At 38.8% G+C, this 19658-nt stretch overlaps 1 protein-coding gene across 17 annotated transcripts in view; it reads right to left on the bottom strand.

Moving 5' to 3' along the window:
- Positions 1 to 19658, bottom strand: part of ryr1b (ryanodine receptor 1b (skeletal)) — a 72848-nt gene that overhangs the window by 8922 nt on the left and 44268 nt on the right. For 5 of the 17 annotated variants that reach the window (XM_051397529.1, XM_051397520.1, XM_051397521.1 and 2 more), the window contains 28 exons: positions 18390 to 18450; positions 18115 to 18241; positions 17909 to 18017; positions 17698 to 17779; positions 17287 to 17417; positions 16854 to 17174; positions 16299 to 16539; positions 15729 to 15816; positions 15545 to 15637; positions 15105 to 15119; positions 13114 to 13284; positions 12794 to 12853; positions 12568 to 12702; positions 12351 to 12463; positions 12153 to 12249; positions 11933 to 12039; positions 11794 to 11845; positions 11345 to 11425; positions 8005 to 8104; positions 7498 to 7577; positions 7302 to 7378; positions 7068 to 7141; positions 6605 to 6622; positions 3492 to 3572; positions 3186 to 3274; positions 2835 to 2963; positions 2381 to 2485; positions 724 to 753 (listed from right to left, as the gene is read on the bottom strand). In XM_051397529.1, coding sequence (XP_051253489.1) covers positions 724 to 753; positions 2381 to 2485; positions 2835 to 2963; positions 3186 to 3274; positions 3492 to 3572; positions 6605 to 6622; positions 7068 to 7141; positions 7302 to 7378; positions 7498 to 7577; positions 8005 to 8104; positions 11345 to 11425; positions 11794 to 11845; positions 11933 to 12039; positions 12153 to 12249; positions 12351 to 12463; positions 12568 to 12702; positions 12794 to 12853; positions 13114 to 13284; positions 15105 to 15119; positions 15545 to 15637; positions 15729 to 15816; positions 16299 to 16539; positions 16854 to 17174; positions 17287 to 17417; positions 17698 to 17779; positions 17909 to 18017; positions 18115 to 18241; positions 18390 to 18450 — 2867 coding nt within the window. The remainder of the gene's footprint in view (positions 1 to 723; positions 754 to 2380; positions 2486 to 2834; positions 2964 to 3185; positions 3275 to 3491; positions 3573 to 6604; positions 6623 to 7067; positions 7142 to 7301; positions 7379 to 7497; positions 7578 to 8004; positions 8105 to 11344; positions 11426 to 11793; positions 11846 to 11932; positions 12040 to 12152; positions 12250 to 12350; positions 12464 to 12567; positions 12703 to 12793; positions 12854 to 13113; positions 13285 to 15104; positions 15120 to 15544; positions 15638 to 15728; positions 15817 to 16298; positions 16540 to 16853; positions 17175 to 17286; positions 17418 to 17697; positions 17780 to 17908; positions 18018 to 18114; positions 18242 to 18389; positions 18451 to 19658) is intronic. The other 12 variants (XM_051397527.1, XM_051397531.1, XM_051397532.1 and 9 more) reach the window with 10 other exon arrangements.

Raw genomic sequence — 19658 nt, 5'->3', positions numbered from 1 at the left:
TGAGAGGAGGGAAGAAAATGCTTATTATAGACAGCCCTGCCTTTCCCCTTTATCTGAAAAAGTGGCTGCAGCATGGGCGCAAGGAAGACATAGACAGATTTGCAGATGCTGATCTTAGCACTCCTGAAGACCCGCACCAGCAGATAACAAGAGCCACAAATATCTTAGACAGTGTAATGGTTGTCAGGCTGGTGGAGCTCTAAAGGAACAGACTATCAGGATGTACAAGCACCAGCCACCTGTGAAATGACAGTGGTACCTTTTCATACTACTGCAACACAAAATAACAAAATGTACCAAAAATCAACATACAGCTAAATAAAAAGAAGCAAAGCAAGACATGTAGATGATTCAAGGAAAACGTGTGATGTATCTAATAAAGATGGTGGAATAATCAGTCAACAATACTTTGATTAAAACTGCTTCAAAATCTACAGCAAGTGATTAAAGTGGTTAAGTTACATTACATGCAATTTGGTATTTTTAAAATCTCTCTAAGTCTGTTCCTGTTATAGATGGCGTTAGAAAGCGTTAGAAAATAAAGCAATGATAAAGTAAAGGAAAAACAGGAATTGATGCAAACGGAATATACAAAGAGGGAAATGTAAATTAATGTGGGTATTAAGCTGCATATAAATAATATGAAGAAGCATGAGATCTTTAAAAAAAAGTATGAAGGGCCTATAAATGAGATGGCATTGGCAGAGAGACACAGATTCTTACGCCATTTCGTTGTCCAGGATCGGGGTGCATCTAACAGGGTTTCACATGAAAATAAAAATGTTATCCATCAACATTTTTACTTCATTTTTTAGTATTTGTCAAATGCTGGATATTATTTTTAAAATGTTGTGTTCTTCATTTAATTCTGTTCCTGCCAGGCCACATCCTCTAACTTAATCATTAGGCCAACATCTATTTTAAAACCTTTTTTTTAAGCTTTTTTTAATTTGATGAATTGTTTTCAATAAAAAAAAACATGAAATATGACTTTAAGTGTACATGCAAAAGTAAATTTTCAGCATTTCTGAAAAAATATATATGACCACAACTTATCTGTAAGTGCTGTTGTAAATGTTATTCTATCTAGTATTTTTAAAACAAATCCCAATAACCTAACATTCGAAAGATATTCATGATATAAAAATACAAAAATGCATTTTAAAACAGTATATTTTAGTAGCAATCAACACTGTCACACAAAAGTTAGACGACTAGGAAGCACCGCAGCCCCTTGTTAGGTCAAACAAGTTACAGTCTGCAGACACATATTATTCAAAGCAAACACACGTTCGTCCAAGGCACAATCAAACCCTACGCACTGGTCAGTACTACAAAATGAATATATACTTAAATTAGTTGAGGTGGATTAACAGAAGAAGAATAGCTGTTTTTTCCTCAAATTGTTTCTGCCATCCTAACCTGAATTCATGTTGTTGACAACCTGAGTCTGATGAACTGATCAGTGTATCTGTAGTCTGTTGGCCACAAAGGAATTCAGCAGTAGAATAGTATACAGATATTTAATTAATTACTTTATAAGGACAAGACACAGTGAAGTAAATGTGCCTGTGTTATAATTATATACTACTATGACTACTACTACTACTGCTGATAGTATATAATTAGCCTTTTATACTAATGTAATAACCATGGTTGCAAATTTCAGAGAGAAAAAACTATTAATTATATTAATTAACAGAGGCAATAAATATGGCAACTGATACACAAGAATAGTGTCGAAAAAAAACAACATGGATACCTGGAATTAAATTAAATGAAAACAGCATTTTGGATAATCTAAGTTGTGCTTCAGGTTCAAACTTACAGCATCAAAAATACATCCACCCATCCATTCTTTGTAACAGCTTATCCTTTTCAGGTCCGTACTGAGTTTACTTAACTGTATACAATCATATAATCATCATATTCAATATAAACCCTTAATGTGGTTCTAATTTTGACCAAGTGCATTGTACTGTGCAGTAATCCCTGTCTTTAACATTGAATGGCTCAGTAAAGAGGCAGAAACAATCTGACAAAGAAAAGAGGGGGGAAAGCTAATTAAGAGATAAAAACCAATACATTAACACAAGAATAATCAAATAAATACATACTTTACTCTGCAGGAACCATAAGAGAGACAGTTGACAAAATTAGTATACTCAAAAGTGAATTAAAATATACAAAGTTTTCATTTCCAAATGGCTTCGACTCATAATTTCGTCAACTGTAATGCAACAAGCACATTATTATTGGATCATTTAAATTTCTAAATTCACTGGATTCTCTACAGAAATTATCCATGAAGTACACAGGGAAATGAAGAATGTGGCTAGAAAAAAAAGGTTAAACTTCAGTTATTTACTGGGTTTCTTACCTGAGCAAGTTTCATCATCATATGAGCAAAGACGTGCAGGAAACCCACAACGGCATCCCACAACCGGCTGTGGGCCAGAGACTGCTGGTTCCCGGTGCAGGGACCCTGACGGACACAGAAACACAACGTGGAAAATGTAGTAACATTTCAGTGCTTTCATGATGTTAGGAGATATATTTTAACATTGTCTTGTGTTTCAGAGTAAATCGTCTTTATATTAGGAGGCATTTTCAGTAGGGACAGAAGTTTAAAATCTAGCTTGTTTATTTTAACTGACTATAGTGTCTTGTTTTGGTTTGTCTGATGGTTTTAAGCTCGACTCAGTTATGGTTTGGTGTATGAATGTTTTCACCATTTTCTTTCCTAACCCTGCCCTAGCATGACCCAAGGAGTCCCCTTGATATCACATATTATACTTCAACACTATCTATCATTCATACAGGAACTATCTTACCTGGATGTACTCAGTCAAGCTGTTGAAAACCTGCTTAGCCACAGTCATTGCTTTGGAGAAATTCCTCTTGCCAGGCTCATCGATTATGTCTTTTCCTGAGTAGTACCAGTAAAAGTCACTGATCGACTCCTGTAAACAGGAAGGGGGAGGAAGGAAACATGTCACTTCTTTTGAATTCTAGCTTACTATGGAAGACTATTACTATGAATGCTAGATAGCACATTTATAAAATTCAATATATGTGACTAAACTTAACATTTTCTGAAATAAACGTATATGTGCTGGTTGACCAAACTTACGTATATATACAGAACAAAGATCAGAGAACCACTATCAGTACATCAGACTGACCTGTAGTCGAAGCAGGTAGTCCACAGTACAGATGATGACATTGATGGTTGTGGTGCTGCCTGTCTGGGTTCTCAAATAGTTCTGAAAATCTGAAAATGTAAACAAGATGTACTTTAAATGGCGTTTTCTACAATTCAAATACCATCAGTTTGTAAATAATACTCAAATATTATCTGAGATTAAAGAGTCTAATGCAGGATAAATGCGTCATCATTGTCTCCAACAGTACATTGTAAGGAAGTGAGTGAGCACTCTCCTTGCTGGAAGGTCACTTTAAACCATCTGGTGTTTGGTAAAGAAACTCACCGTTATTGTGACCCTCACAAAGAAGCTGGAGGAAGCGGAAGAGGTCACACGTAAATTCATCGTCCGCCATCACTTTCTCATCTGTGCAGAAGAGGAAATGTAAATTACTCTGTCCAAAAACTAAGTTTTAAAAGTCCCAGTACAGAGTATATGTGGACTCTGTACTGGATTCTGTTAGAATACACAGTGGTAAACAAAACTAAGCACAAGGGATTAGGTGTATTAAAAGAAGATACCAGTGTATTTTTACCTTTTTGTAAAAAACGTAACTCTTCATCCCGCTACTATTTAACATTTTAATTTTATCTTGCATAACTGTGCTCATAAATCTGAGCATTGTCTTCACACTCATGCAAGATATCTGTCATTATCTTTGCAGAAAAAAACAAACAAAACACATTTTACCAACAAAACTATAGTAAAAATAAATAAAACAATACACTGGTAAATATCTCCATCTTAACAAGTCCTTCTATCTCCTGTATTTGTTCCTAAAATTAAGTTTTTGGACATCAAGCAAAAAAATTCTGCCTTTTATGCAAAATTATTTCACCAGTTCCAAACACAAATCAGCTTTTTACAGAGTACAGTCATTTTTATTGAAACTAGTGCAGTGATATGTCTTACTGTTCATGATATGGACCTCATTTCTAAAAATAAAAAATAGAAAAAAATAATCATAAAAAGGAAAACTGCACTGGGAGTGAAATTATACCCAAGGTTTTTCTAATGTTAAGTTAAATAAGGCTAAATCTGAAACCAAAGGACTTGTTTAGACAGATGCTATACGCAAACTTGACAGTATTCAGATTAGATTTTAAGATTAAACATCAACTGTGTTAATAAAGAGTCAATACTGGTGAAATAGTGATTATGGTAATCCAACTTATTAAACATCTATTCATACACACTAAAAACTGCAAAATGCTTCAGATTTAGTAGTAAAATATTATCAATAAGCACAAATCATATCTAGAGCAGTAAATAAAACTAAAGCACACTGTGTGTATGTGTGTGTGTGTGTGTGTGTGTGTGTCTGAGACACTGATTAATGTACTGTATGTATGCTGTATGCATGTTTGTATGCAAGTGTCTGTGACTGTGTGTAAGTGTGTACACAACAGCGAAAATACCATCACCTCATACCACTCCCCTGCTCTCATTAGAACACGTTAGTGAAAACCACAAAGACCTCCGAGTTCCCGTCCATTTGTCAGCGGGAAAGGGCGGCTGAGGCTTCCATACTGACTCCACCTTTTCCTCCTGTTCCCTCCCCCAAACTTTACCTCTTTCTAGCTCTCCAGATACTTTTTTTTTTTTAACAGACAACATCTATTCAACAAAACTCAAACAGACAGCAGATCAAACACTTGTCACATCACATTGAAATGGACATGGAATACACGGATAACTGAAGACAGGTAACCAGGGAATAACAGATATATATATATATATATACAACTAAGGAAACACTTGTGACACAAATGTTGACAGTGAACACAGAAATACAGAGATAACTTCAAGGCACACCGTCATGCAGGACAGATCTACTGAACTCTGCAAACTCCAATAAGCTATGAGTATGTATGAAATATAAACTAATGTATATCTAATGCAGGAAAATGCAGAATCTGTGAATTAATCCCTGTTGTTGTTAGGGTGGAAGAAAAGAATGACAACTTATCTTCTAACAGCAAGTGAGTAGCTTTTTATGTTCACTTAGTATAAGTATGTTTGGATTTAAATATTGTACTTTTTTTATTACATTTTAAACTCCATGATTGCAAATACAAATTTTGTAGTGTTGTATTAGCATGCCATCAGAAACTGGCTACTTTAAAAACCGTCTTTGTCAAAAATGCACGAGCATGCTCAGATTTATCCGTGATGGTAAATAAACAAAACACAACTGCAGCGGTGATGCTGGGTTTCATATTTTCCTTTCAAAACCAACATGGACACAGTGCCGGGGGTTGAAATCTGTAATCATAGTGACTACTGTTAATTAACTCTGTATCTATAGAAAACAAACGTGCGGTATCACATACAACAGTCGACAAGTTAGGAGTACAAAATACATAATTACAGGGTACATGATGCAGCAATAGTTTGTGGTTTTATCACTCTTCAACAGTTTACGCCATCATGTCTTATGTACATTCAACATTAGGCAGTAGGAGCATACGTGGAATCAGCTAGAAAGCTCTGTTATGTGTAGCATTTCAGTGTTTATCTTTCTGATCTTGACTTCTTTATGTTAACATTTACTAATCTATTAAACCCCTGTTATTTATTTTCCTTTATGATCCACACTTTGTCACACATGCAACTCAGCAGACCTGAGTTTAACAGACCTGCTGAGACAGAGAGAAAGCCTTTGCTATCTTCTGTTTGATCAAATGCTATGCAAGATCAGCAACAAGCCTTTAGGTGTGGCACTTTTTTACTTTATTGTACCCTGTTGTACTTGGAAGATTACCTTAAAACGATCCGAAGTTTGAGGACATTTTAGGGAATGCAAGGATTTATATGTAGTGGTTTTTACACGGGTCTCGCTCTGTTGACCAAACCTGGACTTATTACAATTTATGGGGAGAACAAACTACATTTGATTTCCGCGAATACGAGATATACAGAGCCTACAGACAGTCCCAACTGCTGCCTGCAATTCATTTCAGAGTTTCTAGGACACAGGGTCAGTGTAGTTCTCTATGATCTACTTGAGAGAAGGAAGAATTAAATTACATTATTGCCTTTCCTTCTCGCTGATCAGTCACCAGACTGAGAGTGTCAGAGTTACAGTAGATCTGTGATAAAACACTCAAGGATGAGAATGAAACTTTACATTCAAATCAAGAGGAAAAAGGCAGAGATACAAGTACTGGTACTGTATAAGTACAGATACAGCAGCATTTGTATCACTGCAAGGTTTCCTTTATAATGTGACAGTGAGTGTAAAGTTTGATTTCAGGGTCCTTGAGCGTGAAATGAAATGCATATTAAGTTCACAGCAAGGGAAAGACTAGTCAGGTGATTAAGAGCTACAAGAGACAGAGAGGACAGAAAGGAGGGAAAGAGAGAAATAAAATATTTGAGAGCAAAGTTTCATTTACCACGTTCTAGCTTCTTATCTGAGAACCGTGAGGGCAGCAAATTGACGAATGGAAAGGACATGGGTATGAGAGGGTAAAGGGTTGAAACGGGCAAAATGAACGAGATGTAGGAGAGAGAGAAAGACAAAGAGGGACGCAGTGAGTTCAGGAATCTCATGGCTGTCAGCGGATGATAAACAGATCATCACCATACATCAACAGTCAAAATGTGTCATAACACTCTAAACACACTTACATGAAAACATACCTGCAACCCGGCATCTACAAACAGGCACACTCAGACACACACAAATGCAAACAAGAATAGACCATATACTGGAACTAGTATGGAATACTAATAATTTAAGGATATATAACAAACCAAGGCAAGGTGAAGTAGGAGAACAAAGATGTGGCAGTGTGCGTTTGTGTGTCACTGTGTTTAGATAGTGTGTGACAGTAAGAAGCTGTAGACCATACTCACTAGTGCCCTCCTCTGAAACCATCCCAAGTCCCTCTGCCTTGTTCTGTCTCTCAAATGCATTCAGGTCCAAAACGCTGTCGACATCAGATAGTCAGTTTAACAATATACAGTATCTTTCCTTCCAAATTAGCCCTTCTCAAAACAATGTTTGAAAGAGAACAGTCTTACAAACCTCAACCATAAAAAACAAAACAGGATAACAACAAAAATGTCACTTGAGAATCCGTTACAGACCTGCAGGTCTGCATCAGAGCCTGAACGCTAAGGAAGAATCCCACATCCTTTTTATCCTTCAGGTAGTCCAGCATTCTCTGCACACAGGCAGGAGGACAGGACACAAAACATTTTCTTGTCAATGGAAATCTACTGCAGAGATTAAGATGGGGTAATCGTGTAATATGTATGTAAAGCTGTGATAAGGTGTGTTTACCTGCTGTACATCACTGTTGCCTCCGTTGAGGATGGAGATTCCTAGTTTAAGTGTGGAAGAAACCATGACTCCAGGTTCGCCTGAAATAAGCATAGATGTCAGTGTGCAACAATGGTTTTGGGGAGAGATAGATCATCTCTGCCATCAGAATAAATATTTTATATTATCATCTATCATCATAGCATTTTGATCTAATTTGGACTAAACCTGGGGAAGAGCAATGACATACACCGATCAGCCATAACATTATGACCACCTGGGCACCCTGGTGCGCTGCCTAATATATCTCACCTGCTGACAAGTGCAATGAGAATGAGATAATCAGTGTTATTGCTTTCAGATTTGCCCAAATAGATTCATCATTCATGGGAAATTGGGCATATAATAGTTACCGCTAAAATGTGGGTAGCCTGTAGTGAAATAAGTGATATCAACATAATGGTCAAAGTGACAAAAATGTCTCTGTGCATATGCGTGAGTGGGTGGCCATTAAGGTATAGCAGCTACCTTTGCAGGCGCTGATCATCTGTAGCACCATCTCTGCAGCCCCACGGTTGTGTAGACGGGACTGCTGGTACAGAAGTCTCTGTTTCTCCATCTCCTTTTCCTGTGGAGCAGAACAGGAGGGACACAGCTGTAACCCTGCCAACATGGGCTGCACTTCCCCCCGCATTCACTCACACACAAACAAACACACACATCCTCATTCTCTATCCTAAATGTGAACATCCACTGACTGCACAAAGCTGATGGCAACATACACGACATTCCAGTTTGTATGTAAGTTATTTTTGACAAATAACTTCTGTATCTCATCAGGTATGTCCTCATAATGACGTTGCCAGATTTGGCACTATGGTATCTCCTAGCGAAATGTGCCGTTGGTGCTGATGTTGGGCACTGATGTATGTTTACAACATGTATTTCTTTATTACTTAAGACTGAGCTAGGCTTGCTGCATCTTGTCTTTCTGATAAGCTAGTTGAAAGTGTTTCTAATTTTCAATCCTTTCACCAAGATGTTATTTAATATTATTTTCCACAAATATTGAATTATTCCTTTTATGGTCCCGAATTAACCAAATTTAAAAAAACAAACAAACATTGTCTTGGTGATGTAAATACTTAGACTCATTGAAGATTGTGGCTCATAAGCTGGCTGCAGCACTGGCCCTTTATTCATGGAAAAGTCAGATCTAAAAGACTACAACAAATATAGATACAATACAGGAACGAACACACACACACACACACACACACACACACACACACACACACACACACACACACACACACACATTCTCTTCCTTTGGAACACAATGTGTATTAGTGATGAATTCAGTTATTCCAGCTCTTGACATCTTCCAGAGGCAGCAAACATTGAATGGCAGCAAAACATTTCTTCCCAGAGCGTAAACACACATTTCAGACATTCTTACGAGGAAGCAACAGTAGTTGTCTGAGTAAGACAGCATGCATATCCTACTTCCAACAGTACAACTCAGTGTGAACTATATTTCCCTACAGTTATGCTACGTGCAGCAGCATCATGTGGCTCCTGTCTGTTTTTAAGTTTAACCACTACGTGTAAGTCTGTGAACTAGAGGTGAACATAGGAAGGCATTTACTTGAATTGACTTTGAGTATCATTTAGGTAATTAGAACTGGACTCTTGTGAAGTCATAACAAGTGCCTCCTGTAAGTACTGTACTTTGGGTTTACTTTCAGCAAAAAAAAAAACAAGTCTTAGATATTGATAATTAATGTTCCAGATAATCGATTACCTTTCAGTTAAATCAATTAGAGAATTTGATTTAATATCTAATTGCAAAATGTTTTGAAAAAACAATTTCACTCTGAACCAAATAACAATTTGTTTGTATTGTATTAATTACATTTATTGGCAGATATTGCTTACTGTTTGTTAATATAACATTCTTAATATCTGCTGTGAGATCTTCTGTGTAAAGTTTTTATTAAATTAAAACAATTATACAGTACTATTATACTATTACACTGTACGGTGTAATAATATATTATACTTCTTTAATGCTGCTCTTCACTGCTGTGCCCCCTGTACTGAACTTCACTGCCCTATATTATACTACAATACTGTACATTACTCCCTTTCTTGCAAATGACACAGTACAGCTGCTATGAACAACCATCCTGTTGACAAAAGAGGTTAGATTTGACCCACCCACTGCATACCATGCATAAAGCCCCACCCAAAGCACCCAGAACTGATTCTACCCCTCCCTCCGCCCCCCTCCCTCGTAAGCCTGACTGTGTTTAAAAAGATTACGGAGCAAATTTTCTCTGGTTATAGAGGTTTATGCTCATCTTTCGAGCAAATGATGTGTCTTTGTGGTGAGTGAAAAGAGATTGTATGTGATTATAGGTGTGAGTGTGTGTGTTTGTGTGTGTCTGTGAGTGTTGTGGTGTGTGCTTGCGTGCGTGTGTGTTTGGATTTGGGACAATGTATGTACGGCTGACTGTGCAGGCTTTTACTGTATTCCTTGGTGAGCACAGAGAGGGAGACTTGTTAAAAGTTGTCCAATTCAAAGTAAAGACAAACAAAATCAGTTAGTTGTTAGATTTCAAACTAGAGTTATCAGGTGAGCCAGAAGAGTGAACACAGCCAAATTAGCAGGTGAGTACAGGAGGATGTGAGTCAGGGAAGGGTGGTGCAAGTCTGGAAGAGACTCACTACAGATACACAAGATCAGCACAAGAGAGCTGGTTCTACGGTTAGGAAACCTGCTGCACGGCTTGGCTTGATATATATGATCAGTTTCCAAAAGTAGCTGCTCAATTAAGTCCTGGATGGCAACTTCACATTTCTGAGCACATATCAGACACCAAAAAGGAAGAGTAATGATGTTTAGATGATGAAAATAAACCTAAGAATCAACACTGGAGGGATTCTTCTGCATTAAGGAATTTGCAATGCAAATGGTTGTAATGTCACCGTCCAGGAAAAGCCATGGATCTCTATAGCTACAACATCACAGTGTCTACACCTGGCTTTTGAGGCAAAACAAATCATTGAGATATTCATTCAAATTACAAGTCATACGAAGGGGTTGAATTACAAAGGATTTGTTTTTCTGGGTACTCATGAGCTTGTTTGTCCATACTAACTATGCAGTTGCATCAAGGTTTTTTGCTGGCTAAGTTTAATGACACTGCTAATATGGGCTGTTTGGATCTTACTGGTTCTGTTTAAAATAGCATTCTGGCAGAAGAAGTTATATAAACTAAAAACTTTTAAGACCCAACAACATATTTCCCTTTAAATTCAAACACTTGCATTTTATATATTTTATTACTTATATACTTTGTAGTACTAAGTGGCTCTTTATTTTGCACTTCATTGTCTTTAACTGCTGCTGTACCTACTTAAGCATTTAGCAATTACCTGTAATTTACGGTAAACTTAGTCAATCAACCCGTAATAATTCAGAAGCACAGAAGACTTGGAAATAGTGATTCTGAAATTATCCAGCTAGCAAAGACTCAGTGGTTTGTTTTGACCTGGGTTTCATTTTGTTGTCTTTAGCTGCACCATCTCTCTGCACTCAAGTCATGCAATTTAGGAAATAAAACAAATTGAGTCTGCAACATTGATCCGACTGGTGGGCCAGCAAAGGCATGCACAGGTCAGTCCACCATAGCAGGAAATAGACAAAGTGGTGTGAGTGGACGAGAGAAAAGACAGGAAGAGAAAAAATAGAAATGGTGGGATTGGGGGGGGTGTGCCGAGTGTGATGTCCTGGTGTGGTCACTGCGTGGGGAGTTGCTTCTCCGCTGACTCCCCTGTGTCCCCTCCCCTGGTCCCCCCATACCATCTCTGTCTGTCGCACCTCAAAGGATGGCTCATCCCCCTCCTGTTCTCCCCCTTCGTCCTCCTCACCAATGTGACAGCTCTGGAGGGAGATGAGAGCGAGTCAAGGACAGAGTATGACATGTCGTAAGATTTAGCAACCTTACTCCAGATTACAGTCTCTCAAAGTTTTATAAAACAGGTAGAAAACCTTAAAAAACTAATTCATATGTTGTAGCTGTTTTGGCTCCCAAAAGGTGGATGAAAATGTGGATTAATTATGTTTAGATTTAAAGTTAATTAAAAATAAAGGTAATTAAAGCAATTTTTGGGAAGGTTCTGGTTAACCTGGTTACATAATAGTACTACTACTACTATTATATAGCAACTACTAATACTTAATCACACACTTTACATCTCAAGACATTGTGCTCATGAACCCAGGATGATTAGTGTGATTGAGTGTCTTACCTTTGCCATAATATCAGCATAAGACATATACAGATGGTCAACGTCAAGTTTACTGCAATGAAAGAGCACATAACAGCCATAAATGAGTTTCACTGAGGAACAGGTAACAAAGAGGCTGCAGAAGAAGCAACAGGCTCACGTCTTTTCTGTGAGAGCTGTGCGGCTGAAATGAAGAATCAGCTGATGAAGGGGGTCAGGCTTCGTCTCAGTCTCCTCTTCCTCTTCCTCCTCTTCCTCCATGGCTTTCTAATTTCATTATTGGAGTTAACATGAATCATGACAAAACCTTAGTATAGACTGTGGACAGCATGCCATTCATGTCAATTGTACGGCGCAAGATTAAGTGGAGGATAACTTACTGATAGGTCGTCAATCATCTTGTCCTCAAATGAGTAACCCTCGGTCTCTAACCAGTTGCGCTTGTAGGCATCCAAGAACATGTTGGTTGCTCTGTGCCTGTGAGAGGAGAAGTTATGAAGACCAGATTCAGGAGGGTTGAAATGGATCACGTAAAGCCTTCAGATTGTTTAGTCATTGAGAATGAAGGGAATCATTACGTGGGGATGTTGTACAGGGGTGTCATCCTGAAACAGGCCACCACAGCCCTGCGGCGCTGTTTGGACAGCAGCTTGTGCCACACCATTTTCTTTGACTTGAAGGGATGCTCAGTCTAAAGCAAAGAAACATGTCTACTGAATAAATCTTTTCTTTTCTAACCAAATAATGCTCCACCTTGTAGACATGTCATGTGCATTTGCTCGTGTCCATACTCACCACCTCAATGTGGTAAAGGACAGCAGACACCTCTTGTACCCTTTTCACCACCTTTTCAGGGTCCTCGGCATCTTCAGCCTTTCCAGCCATCTCCTTATAAAGAGACATTTGCCAGCGCATAGCTGGGTCCTCCACCTGAAACCAATAAATCAGTCAAATATGTATAATGATATTTACAATGGAATTTCTTCTTTAATATGTAAAACAACAAAAAAAGTCTACTCACCTTCCCTTGCAGATGCAGATTGTTGGTCAAGAACTCTCTAACCTCTTCATCTGTGTCTTTCTACAAGGGAAGACACTAATATTCAGGGGATATTGATAATGTATTTCTTTACTACACAAAAAGAACAGTATACTGATGTTGTTATGTCTCAGTTCTAATTCCTAATGGAAAAGTTGAACTCCATGATTTTGGACAAATGTAACTTTAAAGGGCTTTTTTTTTTTACATGCTTAGATATATAAAATGGTAAACCTTTTTCCAGTTTTCCTATGTTGGGACAAAATACAATCAGTGGGTTGGGTTCAAACCCATCAAAGTACCAGTGAGTATCTGATCTTGGCCAGATTGATGAGCTCCTGGTCTGCAGGAGAGCACATATTGAGGCCGATGGGAAGCAGCTTCTTTAATGCTGCCACGATAAGCGAGGTCTGCACAGAGTAGCGATCCCCCCGCCGCTTCTTCTTGGTACGCTCCTGCTCTGAGCCTCCAGACTAAAGAGAGAAATAAAAGTTTAGACCCATTCACCACTGTTCCATTTACCAGCCTCATACGCCCTCACAATACAAAAATCTCCTTTTCAGGAAACATTTTTGTGACATCAGAGGCTTGAGCATATTAAAGAAAAAGTAAAATAACATAAAACAGGATATTGATACAATGAGATTGCAGAAACCAACTGCCCAGTTACATTGTACGCAGTATCACAACATGCTCGTAAAGTTACTAAATGACTAAGTGAAAGTATTTTTTTTTTTATCAGCTGAAATCCGACAGACCAGCAACATTTTCTTCATCATCAGCTTCTGGTGGAGTCTCAGGTGCTTCATCGTTGCATCAGCTACCGTTGTTACACACAATGCAGCCTCACTGTTAGTAGTGCAGTGGCCTGACAGGGCACATCCTGTCCATTGGATAGCACACAGAACAGCACAAGTCTATGGGGTCAGCACCATCGCCCTGGAGCTCTTCTCACACACTCCTGTCCTGAGGCTGCCAATGCTCATTACTGACTGTTGTCTGGCCTCACAGCACCCCCTCTGCCGTCAGTGTGCATGGTGTGTGTATGTGGGTAAACCTGCTCTTTGGGCAGAGAGAGGTGTTGTTCTGGTCAGGTAACAGAAGTTACTACAGTAATGCCCATCTGGTAGCCAAGGAGAGGAGGTTTTTCTTATTTATCTTACTCCAACCACGAAAAAAACATCAAACAGTGATTAGGTATTCAATGACTTTAATGGTGTCAATGAATTAGACATGGAGGGACGAGTCCAGTTAGTATATATGGTGACAGCTATCTGGTGATGTCGAGCTAGCTTCAGTTTCCCCGACAGATCCAGCTGGCTACATACGCTGCTGATAAAGCAAGCGGATCAAATGGTCACAGCAAAAGATGGTATGGCTTTTTTGTGTAAATAGGTAGTGAACACAAAGCCAGTAAAAATATGGAAAAAAGAGAAGAGTCCCCCCTAGCGCCGGAATCTTTACCACAAAGCTGAAAGAAATCCAAGCATCAGTAATAAAATTTCAACATCACAGATGGCACAATAGCATTGGGCTCCACAACTGTATCCAACAGGGACGATCTAAAGGCAAACTGTTTATTAATCAAAGAAAATAGGGTGATGGTGCTCGGCTGCAGGAGTGCACACACCAAATTAAATACACAACTGCTCAGCCGAGCACCATGAAACCTCTCAGGCCACTACGATCTACAGCAAAGAGCTTTCATCAAGCCACTCCAGACCCCTACTCACACATATACAAACACACACATAAAGACGCACATACACGCACACTTAAATATCACTCAAATACAATCATAAATATGTCACAGAAAACATTCTTACTATAAATGCTTTCAACAAAATCAGTATAATTTCACCCTTAGATATGGATTATTATAATATTTCTTTTACTAAAGTGTCTATTAGGTACTGTATGTGTCTAGTTGCTCTTCTATAGTTTCTATTTTATTCTATTCTTATTTTTATTTTATACACTTTTAAATTATTTGCTTAGTTATATGTATATATATGTATTTATCTATACTTATTTCTGTCCCTTTCTGTTCTGTCTGTTGCTATAACACCCAAAATACCAATCTGGAATCAATAAAGGATCATCTCATCTTATCTTTGTGAGCTTGTGACAGTAACTATGTGTTTATTACCATGTTTGTGTGTATGTATGTGTGTGAATATTGGGGTCTGTGTGCAAGAAGTGTGGTAATCCATGGGAGAGCTTGATGAAATGCCTCCCCAAACTCAGAGTGCCATGCGATCAGCACAGCTCTCGTGCACAAACACAGTCTAACCTCTCCATCTCCGGCCTAGTGGCCCAGCGTCCAACCCCGACACAGGATATAAGGAGAAAACACAGTTAGCGACACTCCTACTACTGCCTAAGCACTAAACACTGCCACTTACATTGTCCTGGCAAAGGATGATATTGATTATGTAATAGCTTATTACTCTCTAACATCTCTAGAAAATAATTCTTATACACAGAATAAAATAATTTACCTGAAATTCTTATCCATAACAACTTAAAGGAAAGAAAGGAACAGCTGAGAATAGATCAAAAGGGGTTTCTTTTTAAATCTTTCCCTGCTTGGAATGGGTGGTGTTAGTTGAAATATTAATTATTAGGGTTTAGTTTCTTAATGAGATCAAGATATGGAGTAAGCAAATAAAACATCTAACTAAGTAACAGGCTATCTTTTACTCTGCCATTTGTCTGCTTGTCCACTCTCACCTTGCTCATCTTGCTCTTGCTGTCAGCAGTCAGGAAGGACATGTTGTTGATCTCATTCATCACCACAAAGTTCTGCTCCTCCCTCTTAAAGTTCTGTGATAAATAAAACAAGTTGTGTTTTATGTTAGATGGGAAAGGGACAGAGAAAAATCACAAAATAGAAAAAGCAAAACACAGAACTCACATGGGATTTGGACCAGAAAATGAAGACCTCTCCCACCATCCTGAAAAGTTCCTCTGCATCGGGGTCCGGACAGGTCAACCACCTTGCCCTACAGACAAAGAGAAATATGGCAGCAATGGATTAAATTACAAGTATATATCAACTGCAATATACTGTATATGTCCTTTTGACAAATAGGAGTGGATTTATCTTTAAACTTGCTTTAAGGAACCACAAGCACCACCAAGTGCAGTACAAACAAATACTGTATGTTCTCTCTTTTTCTTTTGACTGTTTAAGATGCTAATACTGATGTTGCCTATTATCCCCTCTTTTATATGCTAAGTCTGAAGCTTTGCCACCTGAGAATACACGAAAAATTGGTTTTTCATGCTGTTGATGTCAGTTTAAAGAGTAAACACTGATAGATATTTTAAAGTAAAATGTGTTCTGGTGTAGTCACCCCATAAAATATAGCAATGATGTGTCGATCAAAGTGACTCAGGAGAATAGTGTCCAATAAATTGTAAACTGTAACACTAACAATGTACAGGAATAATGCAACATCAATTATGTGTTTCGATAAGTTACCTGTTATTGTCCACGTAGCGAATGAGCAAGGGGTAGAGCGCATACAAGTCCCGACACAGCACAGCAAACTCATCTCGTATGGTCCCATTTTCACTGTCCACTTCAGTTTTCCCCTCCATGCGCAGCTGGTCCTCCTCGGCCACCACCTTCCCACTGCGCTTCTTCAGCTTTTCCATGGTGGGGATGAAGTGGGATTTCAGCATCTCTGGTTTAGCCCTGCTTACGATAGGCTGGGCGAACACTGGACACAGAGAAGAAGAAGTGAGCACAGTTTTCTCCAAATATGTGATGAACAAAATATTAAATGTAATTGTCTATAGTGATTCACAAATTCAAGTAATAAAGTATTATTAGAACTCTTATTTTGAAAAAATGCAGGATTAACTATGAAAACTGAAGTTGCTTCCCACTGACACGTTAAAGTTGCCTCACAAGCAACCATATATGGCACAATCATAGAGGTCCACTGGAGAACCGCCCTCCATTATGGTAGCCAGAAGATGTCTCACATCACCTGAAAACCTTCTGGCTATTTTGAAACTTCTGCTCACTGACCTGCCAATCTCTTCATCCAGGAGGCCTCATCTATACCCAGGTTGTTAACCACGATCTTCATGATGCTACCCAGCAAATGGTTAAGCTGCTCTGAGGTGACAGAGGTGCAGATCTGACCCTCCAGCTCTGGGAAATTCTCTGTGCCCCTCTCCCACCAGCGTGGGAGGTAATTACACAACATGGGCAGGGTGATCTCAATCACATGGGGCATTTCTGTGTAGCGAGCCCCAGACTCAGCCAGGTCATGAATCTCCTTCATCAGGACTTCCAGCTCTGGGATGTCAGGGCACAGCTCCTCCACTTGGTTGGGAAGACCCAGAACTGAGAAAGGAGCGAGAAGACAGAAGAAATAAAAGGTAAGAAAACAATTAACTATTGACAAAATGTAAAGGTAATGTTGTGCCAGAAAACAATGCAAAATGCTAAAACCCACTGGCTCTCTCTCTGGGAGTCTTGGTGGTGTAAACAGAAAATGCGTTGAACTCATTCAGTGCTGGCTCAAGGAAGGCCACTGGCATAGCAGCTGCTAAGTGGGCCAAACACTCGCCAAGAGCAGGCCGCTGTCTGCACGGGAGAAAAATACCACAAAATGTCTTCATAAAATCAAGTATCAATGCACAATCAATCTTTGTACGCAAAACATTAAAATGTTTCCCTGTTAAAGCCTGTTTATGCAGTTTTCCCTATGAACAAGAGAGTAAAGGTAGAGGATATAAACCTCTGATTGTTCGGCTATATAAATTAAATTAACTTCATTTGATAATTAAATCCTCTATATTGCAAACTGGAAACTTAGAATTGCTTATTTGTATACTCTCATAGATTTACAGGAGTCTCTACTCACTTCTCTACATGTGGAGTCTTCACGGTGCCCAAAGAGTAGATGCTGCACATAAGACGATAGCAGGATATTTGCAAGTCGTCCACTGAGGATGTAGAGAAGAGAGGCATTGCATTAGCTTTGAGTCAGTCATTTGTGTCACTGAGTCCAGAACCATATATTTCAACAAATGATGAAGTGTTCAGTGTTCAATGAAGAGAAGCACTTCACTCACTCATGACGTCATCTCCAAACTGGTGCTGGGCGATGTGGTCAAACAGTGAAGTGAGGACTGGCAGCAGGGCAGTGGTGGTGTAGTTGATGTTCTGAGACACACCCTTCACCTACAGGGAAGCACACACATACACAAATACAGATATCAGTTTCACAAGAAAACTTAACAAGAGTGGAAAAACAACGCAGTACAGCGTGGTCTCTGACCTGGTTTCGACTGGAAACTTTGCCTAGTTTCAGATTCTCAACCATCTTCTCAATGTCATCTGCAGCACTCTCAAAGAACTGTCGCAGGCCAGCCTTAACAATCTCAGGGCCTGATTTCATAACAGTCCTTGAAAAGAAGGACACAAAAGAATAGTCAAAAAATATATATATGAATATATAAATATATATATAATCGAATAAAAAAAAGCTATTTTCTTTCTGCCCCGGGATGTGCTGGTGTGCTGGGAATGTGATATGAATAGATTGTAAGTTACCTGGCATCCAGTGATCGTGAGAGGATGTGCAGACAGTTTACCACTGCACCTGCATCTGTTCCTGAAAACAGGACAACAAAGATGTGTTGTCAGAGCTGCCCTACTGTACAAACCCACTTTCTATTACTTTTAATTTATTAAAAAGGACAGATTTATCTCATCACAGATACTCTACATTACATAACTGAGACAACTTATACAGGTAAATATGGAACAGTTGCACCATATATCGCTACACTGTGCTACATACTCTGTTAAAACTGATTTCTTAAGTGCAATACGACCATTTTGCGGTTTGACTTGGGTACATTGCAAGTGGTAGATCAGTTACAGTGATGCACTTTGACTATTATGTACCATGTGATGATGGGGGAAGCAAGCTAAAGGGCACAGGCTCAGTGAAGTGTGAAGTGCTTGCCAGTGTCTAGTGACCACTGGTTACATAAGAGTGACTGACTATTAAAAACATATGGTGGTGAAGGGGGAGGAAAGTGAGAATAACGCATATACCACCTCTTATAAGTCAGGCTGAGAACACATCACAGAGCTGCAGCACAATGCTGTCTGCGGACACCTGACACCACTACAGACATTCATGCTCAAATCACTCTCAGTTATGAGTAACAGTGACAATTTGAGTCTATGCCTTAAAAGCAAAAAAGACAACTTTTTGTTGGGGCCAGATGTATAAATTATACGTCCACACAAAAAAACTTGCATATGGCATTTCCCGCACATAAACTGGTATTTATCGGTGAAGAAAGTGCGGTGATAATGTGCCCACCTCGTGCATACTTCACACCAGGCGTAGACACAATTTTCTAGAGATAGATGTGGGTGATACAATACCGTATGTTAAAGTGGACATGAAACACAAGCTAACCTTGTAGTAAAACATTGTTTGTTTAGGTGGTTTGCCAATTGAACTGATTGTGTTTTTATTTTTGCAGTGTGCACAGTGTTCTGTAAAATATCAAATAAAAGGCTCATCTATAAACTGAATAACTTATTTACAAGTGATGAATTTCATTCTTTTTAATTACATCTGAGCCTTGCCTGTTAAAGATAGTTTCATTATATCCTGAATTTTCAAGCACTTTGTAAAGTCTGTTTCGATATGAGCTCCTGAAATCACTGATAATCTTTTTCACATTTAATGAAGATTTAGATATTATTGCTAGAGCTGGTTTGCAGATACATCTAATAAATTAATGGTACGGGTGCTATAATTAGCCAAAGCTGTGCGTAATGGTTGCATGCAATGACAGC

This window comes from Dicentrarchus labrax, unplaced genomic scaffold, assembly GCF_905237075.1.
Source record: "Dicentrarchus labrax unplaced genomic scaffold, dlabrax2021, whole genome shotgun sequence".
NCBI classification, from domain to species: domain Eukaryota; kingdom Metazoa; phylum Chordata; class Actinopteri; family Moronidae; genus Dicentrarchus; species Dicentrarchus labrax.
Note: the sequence above shows the minus strand (reverse complement) of the source record. Positions and strands in the feature narration are given on the sequence as shown.